This window comes from Fusarium falciforme, chromosome 1, assembly GCF_026873545.1.
Source record: "Fusarium falciforme chromosome 1, complete sequence".
Lineage (NCBI taxonomy): Eukaryota > Fungi > Ascomycota > Sordariomycetes > Hypocreales > Nectriaceae > Fusarium > Fusarium falciforme.
Genome location: NC_070544.1, coordinates 5,679,750 through 5,693,780, shown reverse-complemented (window position 1 = coordinate 5,693,780; position 14,031 = coordinate 5,679,750). Strand labels below are relative to the sequence as shown.

Sequence of the window (14,031 nt, the reverse complement as noted above, 5' to 3'; positions counted from 1 at the left end):
TTGTTATCGATAAGCTTGCAGCAAAATTTTTGGTTCAGTGCAAGAGAGGTCGAACCCGCCAAACTCTACCAAACCGAAGCAACCACCTAAAAACTTCAATCACCAATTCTTCACCGCCGAGGCGCTCCGCAATCTTTCATCATGGGGCCCGGCAAGAAGAACCTCAAGGCGACCAAGAAGTTCGAGAAGAAGCACCTGACGGGCGTCCTCGACAAGCGGAAAGCCAGTGCCAAGATCAAGCAGCGCCAGCAGATTCAGGACAAGAAGAAGGCGCGCAGGGCAAAGGATGCCGAGTACCTCGATGGACCCAAGGATGACGGGGAGGTCAAGAAGCCCAGCGTCAAGGGCAAGAAGATCAATGACATGAGCGTCGACGACTTCTTCCAGGGCGGCTTCGACGACATTATTGGCAAGAAGGACAAGAAGGCTGGAAAGCTTGGGAAGCGCAAGAGGGACGCCCCCGAGGCCAACGGCGACGATGCTAGCGACTCTGAGGATTCAATTGGCGCCGAGCCTGTTGTCAGCGACAGCGACGATGACGATGAGGAGGGCGATGATGGTATCGGCATGAGCAAGCAGACCATGGACGAGCTCGCTGAGAAGGACCCCGAATTCTACAAGTTCCTCAAGGAGAACGACCCCGAGGCGCTCGACTTTGACGACAAGGCCGACCTGGCAGAGGTGGACGAGCTCAGCGGTGAGGAAGAGGAGGAAGAGGAGGAGCAGCCCAAGAAGAAGCGCAAGAAGGACAAGAAGAAGAAGCAGGACGCCGAGGAGGAACCCGAAGAAGAGGCTGCGGTTGGCAACGAGCTGACGCGCGAGATGGTTGCTTCTTGGAGAAAGGCCATGACGGAGAAGATGTCGCTGCGGGCGGCGCGACGGGTTGTGCTCGCCTTCCGATGCGCGGCGCACCTCAACGAGGACGAGGATGAGGATTCGCAGCAGAGATACACCATCAACAGCCCCGACGTGTTCAACGACATCCTGGTGCTCGCCCTCAAGGAGATCCCCACGGTTATGAACCACCACCTCCCCGTCAAGGAGACCGCCTCGGGCAGGGTACACGTGCAGACCGAGTCTCGCAAGTTCCGCACCTTGTCTCTGCTCCTCAAGACGTACACGTCGTCCATCATGCACCTCCTCAGCACTCTGTCCGACGACGGCACCCTCAAGCTCACCCTCTCTTCCATCACTCCCATCCTCCCTTACCTCCTGTCCTTTAAGAAGCTCGTCAAGGCCCTCGCAAAGTCGGTCGTCAACTTCTGGGCCCAACCCGCCAGCTCTGAGACGACGCGCATCACCGCTTTCCTCGTGCTACGCAGACTCGTCGTCATTGGTGACAAGGGCATTCGTGAGACGGTCCTCAAGGCTGTCTATCAGGGTCTCATCCAGGGCTGCCGCGTCACAAATGCCAACACCCTCCAGGGCATCAACCTAATGAAGAACTCGGCTGCTGAGCTCTGGGGCATCGACCCTGCCGTGGGATATACCACCGCCTTCACCTTCATCCGACAGCTGGCCATTCACCTACGCAACAGTATCGTCCACAACAAGAACGATGCCTTCCGCATCGTCTACAACTGGCAATACACCCACTCGCTCGACTTTTGGTCATGCGTCCTCGCCGAGCACTGCAGCCCCATGAAGGAGGCCGAGGCCGGCAAGGAGAGCCAGCTCCGTCTGCTCATCTACCCTCTCGTCCAGGTCACCCTCGGCGCCATGCGACTCATCCCTACCGCCATCTACTTCCCTCTCCGCTTCCACCTCATCCGCTCCCTCCTCCGTATCTCCCGCGCCACCAGCACCTTCATCCCCCTGGCCTCTCCTCTGCTCGAGGTCCTCACCTCTGCTGAGATGAAGAAGGCCCCCAAGCCCTCATCGATCAAGCCTTTCGACTTTGCCACCGCCTACAAGGCCCCCAAGTCGTACCTCCGCACTCGCGTCTACCAGGACGGTGTCGGCGAGCAGGTCGTCGAGCTCCTGGGCGAGTACTTCCTCCTCTGGGCCACTTCCATCGCCTTCCCCGAGCTCGCCCTGCCCGTAACCATCCAACTCAAGCGCTGGCTCAAGCAGACCCGCAGCCGCTCCCAGGGCAACAAGAACGCCAAGCTCTTTGGCCAGCTCGTCCTCCTCGTCCAGAAGCTCGAGGCCAACGCCAAGTTCATCGAGGAGCGCCGCGCCAAGGTCGAGTTTGCCCCCAAGGACCGCACGCAGGTCGAGGCCTTCCTGCGAGACTTTGACCTGGCCAAGACGCCCCTGGGTGCCTACGTAGTTGGTCAACGCAAGGCCCGCGCTGAGCGTGCTAAGCTGCTCGAGGAGGCCCGAAGGGAGGAGGACCGCAAGAGGCGAGAGGAGGAAAAGGCCGAGATGGAGGAGGATGATAGTGAAGAAGAGGAAGAGGAAGATGATGACGAGATGGAGGTTGAGGACGAGGTCGAAGAGAGCGACGACGAGGATGATGAAGAGTAAACCAAAAATGTTAGTGTTTGTTTGGGCTTGTTATGTTATGTTATGTTAGACATGGACATGGGTTTCTGTCCGATAGACCTGAATCAAGGATACCTATCTCTTTCTGTTTACACCTTCACTCTCACATACATCACATCAGACAGACAGATGACAGTAAACATGTAATTCAACAATTTCTTCATAGTCATTCTCGCCAAAAACCTTGCGAGTCATGATGGATATTTCTACAAAACGCGCGAGACATTAAACAAGTCAAGTCCTTAATAACCCTGATTAACCACCAACTCCTCAGGAAATGCCATCTCCCTGCGACAGCCTTCATCAAGCCTGGCTGATCCAACGGACCATGAACCCAAAAACGCCTTTCCATGATTTGATTGATTCCAAATTCGCCTTGTCCGAAATACTCCGCATCCGCGTCAGTGCTCCTTTTACAACTCAGGAATACCCTCCCATGTCAGCTGGTCGCTGCAGTTGGTGACATCGCGGACTGTCATGCCCGTGATGTTGAGAACCGTCATCTCGATCTCCTCCTCGCTCATCGCCTGGCCAGCCGCCTTTTGGCCCTCAAGCACATCATAGAGGCTGTAGATCTGATCGTTCTTGGCCTCTAGTTGCTTCAGGAGATTACGGATGCTCTCGGCGAGACTCACACGCTCACGGCGACCAAGAGCCTTGTCACGAGCATTGTACTTGGCTTGGATACGAGTCAACTCGAGCTGGAGATGATGAGACTCATCCTCCAGACCCTTGATGACCATGGCCAGCGCATGGCCGGGCGACTGAAGGGGACGCACTGTCGGATCCTCAACCGACAGATCGCGGTCACTAACAGGGACCGGTCGGGGGACGGTGACGCGCTTCTTGCCAGCGGCAACATCAGCCGACGAGAGGACGCCACGGTGAGAAGTGATTCGGCTGCAGACGGTGCAGTTGCGGCAGTTGTGCTCGCAAAGGTTATCGAGAACGCGCTTGGCGTCGCTTGAGAGAACAGGGCAGGTATCCTTGTCCATGCTCTTGATGCTATCAGCCGTGACGTCGGTCACCACGACGTGCCTCAGAGACGTCCGTGACTGAGAGCGCGTGTGCTGGGATCGTTCGCTGTGAACAGTCGTGTTCTGAGTCGTGTTCTGGGTAGTCGATTGCTTCTGCTCTCGAGACTTGACCTCCTTACGGGCCTTCGGGACGACACTCAGTTGAGTAGAGAAGTCCTGGGTGGTGTTGTCGACAGACTGAAGACCGGTCGTCTCATCATTATCCTCCAAGGTATCCATGTCATAGGTTGCAATGCCCTTCATAGCGTTTCGCTGGTTAGCCTCAGACACTGTTCGGCGCTTGCTACCGTGGTTGGCCACGTTGGAGCTGGTCTTCTGCGAGGCCTTAGCCGGGATCGAGAAGGCAACCTTTTGGGGCTGGTTGGTCTTGGAAGTCTTGCTCTTGCTTCGCGATTTCTTCGACTCGCTCTGTGTAGTAACGTCACGCTTGGTAGTGTTGCGTGTCTCTTCCTCCGTCACATCGGGAATCGTGGGGAGCTTGGCACTGTCCTCAGTGGGCTCAGGAAGCTCCTTGGTCTCGGTGTTCTCGGCGTTGCCGTCAGCGTCGACCTCATTAGTGTTGGTGTTGATCGTGATGTCAGGAATGAAGAAGGCCGAGGTCATGTTCTCCTCAGTCTCATCGTCGAGACGAGCAGAGAAGTCCTCCTTAGGGGCAGGGCGGCAGTGATCGAGCTGCTGCTTCAAGAACTCAACCTCATCCTTGAGCTTGAGGTTCTCATCATGAAGGTCGTGAATGCTTCGCTCAAAGCCCGAGTTCTCGCGTCGGAGCATCTTGTTCTCGCCAAAGTACTTCTCGTTGTGTCGCACGAGGCTCTCGTTGTCCTCACGGAGAGTCGACTTTTCCTGCAACATGGCCTGAAGTTCTTGCTGAATCGCCTCGACTTCCTCCTTGGCGGCGTCAAGCTCATGCTGGAGGCCATCGAGATTCTCCCGAAGATCTTCATTCTCGTCCATCAAGGCCTTGTTATTCGTCCGCAGCGAGCGGTTCTCGCTGATCAAGGACTCGTGTTCCCGGCGAACGCCGCTGCTGTCTGAACGCAGCGACTCAGCCTCCTCCTTCAGGCTAGCATTCTCCTTTCGCAGCGCCTCATTAGCAGACACAAGAGACTTGTTCTCAAGGTCCATCGAGTCTCGACCATGCTTCAAAGATACCAGATCCCGTCGCAGAGTGTCGTTCTCGCTGCGGATCTGCTCGGTCGATTCGAGCTGCTTGTGGGTGGTCTCCAGCTCCTTCTGCTTGGTGCTCAACTTGCGTGTGAGCTTGTTGATGTCCTCGCATGCCTCCTGCAACTTTCTCACGGCGCGATCTCTCTCCTGGGCCATCGCATCGTTCTCAATCTCGGCAAGGCTGATCTTTCGCGAGGTTTGCTCCAGACGCGACTGAAGGGTTGATACTTCCACTTCCAACCCTATTCGCAAGTTAGTAGGATATTTGGTACTCAGGGGGGGGGATCTCACGGTTCTTCTGGGCCAGTAGCTGCTCATTTACCTGGGCAGAAGCCAACTCCTGGTCGAAGGATTTGCGCGACTTGAGCTGGGCCTCTAGCTGCTCAACTTGTTGCTGGAGGTTCTCGGCGTATTCTTGCACCTTGTCGTAGTGTTCCTGGAGAGAAATGATCTCTTCACGGATCATATCCATAGACACAAAGATCTTCTCCTCATCTTCAGGTACCTCAAGCTCATCAACCTCGGCGTGGCTAGCGAGAGAGGGCTTCTCGAATCGGTCGTGGACTCTGCCGTGCTTGACAAAGATGGGGACTCCATTTCTCATCGCACCGCTGAATTGAAGCGTGCCATCAACAAAGTCACCCAGGTGGGAGACTTCTGGCAGGAAAAAGGAGCGCGCGTTGCTCTCGTTATGGGCAGGGCTACCCATGGAGTGGGGCGAAGAAGGTACGGCTGTTAGGCTAGACTTTGCTGAAGACATCTGTGGTGAGGACCGTTCGCGTTGCTCCTGGTCTCGTTGGTTAACTCTGGGGCTTTGTGACGCGCTGCGAAGGCGGTTAAGGGCGTTGGTGAGTGACTCTCGACGTTGTTGCTTCTCCTCGGCCAAGGACTCTGATGCTACCCGCGTGTGGACCTTAGACAGCGGGCTAGGGTTGTGTGTATTCTTGCCCCAAGAGGGGTTGGAAAGAGCTCGGGCAGGTGACTTGGCCATCAGTGAAGACAAGTCGGACTCGTTGTCGACGCGAGGCTGCATCTCAGCGCGGGTTCTGTTGGAGCCCATCCAGGTGGGATTTGTCGTGTCGTCGGCAAACTTGTCTTGGAACTTTGTGGCGGAGGCAGGAGGCTTGTTCTCCTTGGACTCGGCGCTCAGCGGCCGTGTGTCGGTGTTGTCCTCGAAGACGGGCACCTCGCGCGTCTTGGGCATGCCGAAAAACTCGGGCCACTTGCGGTGAGCAGCCTCCCAGTTGACGGGCAGGTTCTTGGGGGCAGTGACACGAGCAATGTCCTCGTTGAGTCTACGTGTAGACTCGCCGTCCGGGTCGGAAAAGACAGAAGACAGTGTAACGGTGCCGTGGGAGCCGGTGGATTCGGGCGGTGAGTTGAATGGGTTGTCGCGGTTGGCCTTCATTTCTCTAAGGATGCGAGAGCGGTATCTGCTAGCGGCGTCCACCTCCATGGCTCTTTCTCACGCGTGTGGGCGCGTGCGAATAATGCGGGAGCTTGGAAGTTGAACAATAATGGAAGGTGAGGTGAGGATGCAAAAGCACCCGCGGCGCGTGTTTGGGAAGGGTATGTCGTGATTCGGGATGTTGAAAGGGATCAATTCTAAATGGATTGAGGTGTGCGATGCATCTAGAAAGTAGAACGCGTCGCAAGAGACATGAGAAAAGAAGTGAGGCACGACTTGATGGAGTAAGAAAGTGACGGTGTTTTTGGCTGAGAGAAAGAGAGACCCAAGTGATTTAGTTGTGTTTGGGTCGAAGCCAGGGTTGAGTCTGTTTTGGGACGAAAGTAAACAAAGCATTGCCGTCGGCCCCACTTCGGCAGCCACTAAAAGCGCGCTGGCTAATAGCTTGAAGCGCTAAAGAGCCACTGAAGCTTGAAGCGATTGGGCAGGGTCAGCCCTTCACTCCACGTCTTTAGAATGGAGCGCGGCGCGGGGCTGTTGTGTTGGGTCTGATCCACGCCTGGGCTGCAAAACACCCACCGCCGAATGCGTTGGCCGTGGCCGCCTTTTCTCGCGTTGAGTGTGCATGGTCAGAAAAGTAACATCGCGTTAATGTAGGTACAGTGCGTTCAGACACGTCATTTATGTCCATGATAGGTTCATACCTGGGAGTTACCCTATGCTAGAATGCATATCCGTATTAATTCCTCTCCCCTTGCTTCCTTCACAGTGATTGCCTTATCACTGACTTGAAATGGCGACATCGCGTCTAATTCCATGATCTTGCATCATGAACCAACACAGTCAATCATCCATGTTCAAAACATGCGAACACGGCTAACAACTAAGACTTGATCTCTCACACATGACCATCGCTCCTCATCGCTTCCTTTGACCCCTTACTCACTCACCGTCTCTTTCAACCCTAAAAATCCGTTCTAGAATCTCCATCTAGTCATGTCTTCGCAGTAGTTCTTGTGACCTGCTCGTTTTGGTGGTGGGGCAGATCGTCGCACCTTGTCTCGACTTCAGGACCCTGACCGATAGATAATCTCGACATTTTTCCGTCATCTTTCTTACCTTGTTTCTCTTTTTTTCTGCATTTTCGTATACACTTTGGTGTGGCTTTTCTTGCTTCAGCTAGCGGTCTCATCCGTCTCCTTCTCTCCTCGGATGCTGGCTCATCTCACTCCATCCTATCAACCTCCGAAACCGCATCGCCACATTTCGATATGGATCGCCTTATCTCGTAAAAACCGCGCGTCAGGACCAGCAAGCCTTTTACTTCACTCACTACAGAATTCCTCTTGGCCTTGAATCTGGACCTTTCACCTTCTCCCATGGCTCGGCGAATAGTCATTGCTGGCCTCGCCAGCTTGATTGCGATTCAACTGACGTCAGCTGCTCCGAGCCGTGAAGATACTCGTCAACATTACTGTCCTGTCCTCTATACTGAACCACCAACAAATTGTCGCCCAATTCCCGAGACTTTTCTCACTTTCTCATCCAAGATCCCAAGGTCTACTCCTGCCGAGTCACATATACTTGAGGATGCTGTCAGTGCCCTCTCCGTCTTGCAAGACCACTTCTTCGAACCTGATTATGCGACATGGCCCTCTGCTATAGACTGGACAGCTGCCTTTGCAGGGACTGCCGTTGCTGGAATGTTGACCACTTTATCCAAATCCATCGACTCTGTGGATCTGGACGGTATCAACGACTGGAGGGTCAAGGAGAATGTGATATCGACATTCTATGCACAGTTGGTCGGCTCTTACTTTGGACAAGATGTCCTGTCCATCCGTGGCCAGGTAAGTAATTCAACGCATCTCATAGGTTTGATCTATGGACTAATGTTGTGGCCAGGCGTACGACGACATCCTTTGGGTGGCACTTGGCTGGATCGAGGCCATCAAGTTCGTGAGAACTCACGGAGACTTGCATTATTCAACAACCAATTCTGAGGAGATCACAGGCAGTGGTCTCAGGAAAATCATTGAATCTATGCCTTGGCAGGGCTACAACTGGTTCTCGTCATTTGCCCATCGCTCCCGCATCTTCTGGAACCTTGGCTCTCATGGGTGGGAAACCAGATTCTGCAACGGAGGCATGGTCTGGAATCCTCGTCTCAACCCGTACAAGAACGCCATCACCAACGAACTCTGGGTATCGGCATCGATTTCCATGTATGAGCACTTTCCCGGCGACAATTTCACCGCCCCCTGGTTGGCAAACGCCGCGTTCCCGGATAACGACCCTGCACATCTCGAGGCTGCTATGGAGGGGTACAACTGGCTCATGAATGTCAACATGACCAATTCGCGTGGTCTATTTGTTGATGGGTACCATATCGACCGGAGTAAGCCTGGCAACACAAAGTGCGATATACGAGATGAGATGGTGTACACGTATAACCAAGGCGTCTTATTGACGGGCCAGCGAGGACTCTGGGCGGTGACCGGAGGCGCATCATACTTGGAGGACGGCCATATCTTGATTCAGTCAGTCATTGAAGCAACCGGATGGAGCTTGAAGAACAACAAGCCTGTGGATGACCTAAAACAAGTGCGTCCCGGTCAGTTGCCTCCCTGGAGAGGTCTCGGCCGAGGAGGTATCATGGAAGAACAATGCGATGCGAGCGGTACTTGTTCACAGGACGGACAGACCTTCAAGAGCATCTTCTTCCATCACTTCATCACTTTCTGCGTCCCTCTTGACCCTCTCCGAGTTGATGAAGGGATAACAGCGGATATGCGAGGCTACCGACGAGTGAAGGCAGCGCATGCGACAGCCTGCAGATCATACTTGGGTTGGGTCAGGCACAATGCTCTCGCAGCTCTCGAGACTCGCAATGAAGCAGGTCTATTCGGTATGTGGTGGGGTGCAGGTCTATTTGATGCCATCGTCACTTTGGATAACGACGGCATCGATCACAACGCCGAGAACACAACCGATTATCGCAACCAAGGAACACCGGATGATGAGACGTGGGGAGGACGCCACAGGTGGCTTCCAGGCACAGGACGTTGGACTGCATCTGAATCGGGGTCGGATGAGCCGTTCCTGGGAAGAGTTGCTGGAGCCCAAACGCCGATGAATAAAAGAGATTCATCTGGGGAATTCAAACCAAAGAGACAAGACCCCAACGATCGAGGCAGGGGAAGAACGATAGAGACACAAGTTGGAGGGCTCACGCTACTTAGAGCCTTTTGGGAACTGTCCCAGTCATATTGATGATTACATGGAGTTATATTTACGAGGGATATTATCATGATGCATTTATTAGACTTGTCACTTATCTAGATAGAGATTGAACATGGTTTACGTTTACAATGAGGATTAACATTTTTTCTTAACACGTTAAACAAGGCGTTTCGCATTCGCACCGGAGCAATTGACTTTTCCGCGTTTACCTGAATACTGCCTCACAAGGATTCAGCCCTACGACAGAAAACTCCTCCTCGGCACTCATACCCGTGTTGCGCCTCTCGACTTGCGACGCATTGTGGCCTCCCGCGCACACGGAAGCGAGTGCGAAGGCCGAGTTGGCGGGGCTGATTGGCCCGGTGCCGGAAGAGTGGCGCTCGAATCGGCTTCTCCACGTCGGCGCCAAGCCTTTTCGGGGATGCGATTCGAGAAGGGGAGTTGCGTCAGCGTGGCTGCGCATTCGCATGATGATCATTTCGAATGGAGGGCTTGTTTGGGAATGATAACGAGGTTGAGAATGAAAGGATTCGTGTATAAGAGGTAGGATAGATCGCGATGGGAGAAGAAATTGTCTCTGCATCCTCACACAACTCAAGAACAGCCTTTGAGCCCTATAACAAATACCCTACAGCTCAACCAAGTCCACCAAGGACCATCACTTATACCAACATCAACACCATCTTCATCTCTTACTTGATACCATTTTAAAACATCAACATGGGTATCGTCGGCCTTATTGCTAGCCACGTCCTTCCTCCCTCGGAAAACTCTCGTCGTTACAACACCAACTCTACCGGCGGCTGCTGTAACCATCGCATCCAACCAGCCTACCTCGTCCAGCCCCAGCAACAGCCCATGGCACCAAACATGGACTACGCATACATGGCGACAGGACGCTCTTCGTGTCACCAGCGCAAGATGGAACGTCGCTACCAGAGAAAGATGCAACGTGTTGAGCGGGACATGCTCCGCGCCGAGCAGAGAGCGGAGCGAGATCTGCAGCGGGCCGAGAGGCGGGAGGCCGGAGTCATGCTTGTTAAGTCGGGCATGCAAAAGATTGGCATCACCAAGGGGCCCTCGGAAAATGTCAATGTGCACGAGACGAGAGAGGCTGGGGGATCCTTTGAGATGAGGGATATGCCCTCTGGAGTGAGGGATACACGTCACGACAACGTCTTTGAGCTGGATGCTGTGAACCAGCGGCACACTGAGCGGGACGCACCACCCGCGTACCAGGAAGTTGAAAACAAGTGAGGGTATGGAGGAACAGACTGCTTTTATTAGACATAGGAGTTTGGAGTTTACCTATAAGCGATGAGTATTAATGAGAATGATCTACAAACCTGTCCAGCTCTTGGTGTTCCATTCAATCATGACCAATCACACCCTCTCTGAAATGCATTGGCTCTGGTTGGATCCGTGCCTCTTTGACCTCCGATATCGAACCCCGCCAGCTCGGCCGTAGCAACCCCGCCACCGCGAAGAGAGACGGACTCTTCTCACGTGGCAGCTAAGAGCCTCTTGAGAGGTACCTCCCTAATCTCTATCCGTATTCCCTGAAGCATCTTTGGATCGAAGCTCACGAATATTACCTCATGAATGGGGTCCTCTCTGCAAGGGAAATCTCGGGGCTGGTCGAGACGAGCATCAATGCATATTCATGAGACGATAACCGGCCTGGGATCGGCCTCTGACGGGGTTCGGACAGGCCGCGTCGAGCACATCCGCACCCGGGGGGAGACTTGATAATTTGCAGCACGGTCCTCCATCTGCCAAGTGCCCGCTACGTGCGAATTGACTCACCCGTGGTGCTCATCTCCAGAGCTAACAAAAATTCAGGTCCGATCTTTCGGCGGTGACTGACTAGAGTGCTTTGTTGCTCTGCTTTACAACGCAGCACTTTCCTGACCCGACTCTTTCTCTTCCTTCCATCATCATACCTACACATTCCCGCCCACGATGCCTTCAGTACATGAGCCCCCTGTGGTCCCCGTCGTCGCCAATGGCGTCGTCAATGGAACCAACGGCGACACTAGGCCGCATACTCCTACTACCGGCATGGCTTTGACTGAATACAGCGCCAACCCTTCGACGCCGTCCGAGGAGAAGCGCGCTCAGATCAAGGAGATAGTACCAGAGGAGTATCTTCTTCCCACGGGTTATCCTGACGTGAGTTGCGACCTCTTGACCAACATGCGAATCATGAAAGCTCACCAGTACAGTACCTTCGCCTTATCGCCAGCGCCACGTCCCGAGTCTACGAGGCCTGCAAGGTCACCCCCCTCACCCACGCCGTCAACCTGAGCAACCGACTCGAGTGCAAGGTCCTCCTCAAGCGCGAGGATGAACAGCCCGTCTTCAGCTTCAAGCTGCGCGGCGCCTACAACAAGATGGCCCACCTCGATCCGGCCAAGAGCTGGAAGGGTGTTGTCTGCTGCTCTGCTGGTAACCACGCCCAGGGTGTTGCCTATTCGGCTCGCAAGCTCAAGATCCCCGCGACCATTGTCATGCCCGAGGCGACACCTAGTATCAAGCACTTGAACGTCGCCCGGCTCGGTGGTCATGTCGTGTTGCATGGCGCGGACTTTGATGCTGCCAAGGAAGAGTGCGCCAGGCGGTCGAAGCAGGATGGGCTCATCAACATCCCGCCGTTTGACGATCCGTATGTCATTGCCGGTCAGGGAACCATTGGAAACGAGCTCTTTGGTCAGGTCAACATGGCCAAGGTGGAGGCCATCTTCTGCGGTGTTGGAGGTGGTGGTCTCATTGCTGGAATCGGCCTCTATGTCAAGCGCATGGCTCCCCATGTCAAGATCATTGGTGTCGAGGCCCACGACGCCAATGCCATGGCAGAGTCCTTGAAAAAGGGCGAGCGGGTCTTGCTCAAGGAGGTCGGTCTGTTCGCCGATGGTGCCGCCGTCAAGATCCCCGGAGAGGAGACGTTCCGCATCGCCAAGGAGGTTGTCGACGATGTTATCGAGGTCTCAACTGATGAGATCTGTGCCGCCATCAAGGACATGTACGACGACACCCGCTCAGGCCTGGAGCCAGCTGGTGCCCTGTCCATCGCCGGTCTGAAGAAATACGTTTCCCAGAACCCTTCGAGAGACTCAAAGCGCACGCTCATCGCCGTGACGTCGGGCGCCAACATGAACTTTGATCGTCTGAGATTTGTTGCCGAGCGTGCCAGCATGGGTGAGGGCAAGGAGGCTCTGCTTGCCGTCCAGATCCCTGAGCGCCCTGGTTCCTTTGCCGAGCTCATCAACACCATCATGCCCCATGCTGTTACCGAGTTTTCATACCGATACGCGAGCGATGAGGTGGCCAACATCCTCATCGGTCTCTCACTTACAGCACCTGCTGCGCAACGATCCGAGGAGCTTCGCATGCTTATCGAGCGCATCAAGTCCGGCAATATGAACGTGTCGGACCTGTCGCAGGATGAGCTCGCCAAGAGCCATATCCGATATCTTGTCGGTGGTCGATCCGGTGTTCCTCACGAGCGGCTATACATGTTCACCTTCCCCGAGCGTCCAGGTGCTCTGGAGAAGTTCTTGGTGACATTGCGGCCCAAGTTCAATATCAGCCTGTTCCAGTACCGTAACTACGGCGGAGACGTGGGCAAGATCGTCACAGGCATCGTGTGCCCTGACGACGAGGTTCCCGAGCTGGAAAACTTTTTGCGCAAGATCGGATATCCTTACGAGGACTGTACCGACTCGGACGTCTTCAAGACATTCCTGAGAACCTAGGAGGACGGAAGAGACAGCATGAGCATTCGGGGTTTTGCTTGGGGGCGTTGGGTATCAAAAGAGACCATGATTTTAATTTTCAAAAAAGGAGAAGTAATTGTTTTGGCCGTCGACTTTAGCGTCATGTGTTGGATTGTAGATAGACTAGATTGGTTTGCATGCCTAGGAAACTGGAAAAGTAAAGACGAAGTAGATACAGTTCCAAGTTCTATACCTGCAAGAGGGAATTATCGTGGTTGTGCTTGTGCCGAAGGCGGCGTTGGTAACCGTCACTATCCGCCGCAAGATCTTCCTGGTCCCGTTCCAACTTTCCCTCACATCGAGGGGAGGTGTGTGTTTCGGTGGATGCCGACCTAGATAAAGCCGTGGAGGAGCATTCGTATAGTGAATTTACTCGACAACAGGTAGATCGAGAGGACATTTTTCTATAAACGCCCGTCTTAAGCGCCTGCTCTAAGCGCTGTGAGGACCTACTCTTGGACCTAGGCCGGCCGTGCTGGTTCTAATATGGACGAGACTCGCGGGAATGAACTGAAAAGATCGAGTGTGTTGAAGAATAAGAAGCTATATCTAATATGTCTCGGCATCTTGGAGAGTTTCGTAACCTTCGTTTTGCAAGACGTGGGTTTTCGTATCACGGGTCATCTGAGCAAACCTTTTTTTTTTTTTTTTTTTTTTTTTTTTTCACATGGACGTTGGACGCCAAAGGGAAGAGCGCCTACTAGGTCATGAGGCCTTGTGTGTAGAGGTTCTAGGTTCTAAGGAGATGATGTTTTGGCACGGTCTTGGAAGGATAGCTATTCGCCGAAGGGTTGATTGAAACGTGATTAGAGTCAATGTAATATCTATACACTGTTACATTACTGAGCTTCGTCTCCAGGTATCGCGGTTGTCTACTAGGCTACCTCATCCAATGACTTCCATATACGAAACC

At 53.9% G+C, this 14,031-nt stretch overlaps 4 protein-coding genes and 1 pseudogene across 5 annotated transcripts, besides 1 other annotated feature; 4 read left to right on the top strand and 1 right to left on the bottom strand.

Annotated features, from left to right (window-relative positions):
• Positions 1-141: 141 nt before the first annotated feature.
• Positions 142-2,469, top strand: NCS54_00162400 (Hypothetical protein; the record flags this gene model as incomplete). The annotated part of the gene is made up of 1 exon (XM_053147246.1): positions 142-2,469. One exon carries the CDS (start codon positions 142-144, stop codon positions 2,467-2,469), a length of 2,328 nt encoding a protein of 775 aa, XP_053003221.1.
• A 431-nt stretch (positions 2,470-2,900) lies between these two features.
• NCS54_00162300 (Hypothetical protein) lies at positions 2,901-6,147 on the bottom strand (the record flags this gene model as incomplete). Its single annotated transcript, XM_053147245.1, has 2 exons — positions 2,901-4,933; positions 4,983-6,147. 2 exons carry the CDS (start codon positions 6,145-6,147, stop codon positions 2,901-2,903), a joined length of 3,198 nt encoding a protein of 1,065 aa, XP_053003220.1.
• Positions 6,148-7,439: 1,292 nt separating this feature from the next.
• Positions 7,440-9,372, top strand: NCS54_00162200 (annotated as a pseudogene). Its single transcript has 2 exons — positions 7,440-7,949; positions 8,005-9,372.
• Positions 7,440-9,372: a sequence feature.
• Positions 9,373-10,062: 690 nt separating this feature from the next.
• Positions 10,063-10,599, top strand: NCS54_00162100 (Hypothetical protein; the record flags this gene model as incomplete). Its single annotated transcript, XM_053147244.1, has 1 exon — positions 10,063-10,599. The coding sequence occupies one exon, from the start codon at positions 10,063-10,065 to the stop codon at positions 10,597-10,599; it is 537 nt and encodes a 178-aa protein (XP_053003219.1).
• Positions 10,600-11,304: 705 nt separating this feature from the next.
• Positions 11,305-13,097, top strand: NCS54_00162000 (Threonine dehydratase; the record flags this gene model as incomplete). Its single annotated transcript, XM_053147243.1, has 2 exons — positions 11,305-11,514; positions 11,568-13,097. 2 exons carry the CDS (start codon positions 11,305-11,307, stop codon positions 13,095-13,097), a joined length of 1,740 nt encoding a protein of 579 aa, XP_053003218.1.
• Positions 13,098-14,031: the final 934 nt, after the last annotated feature.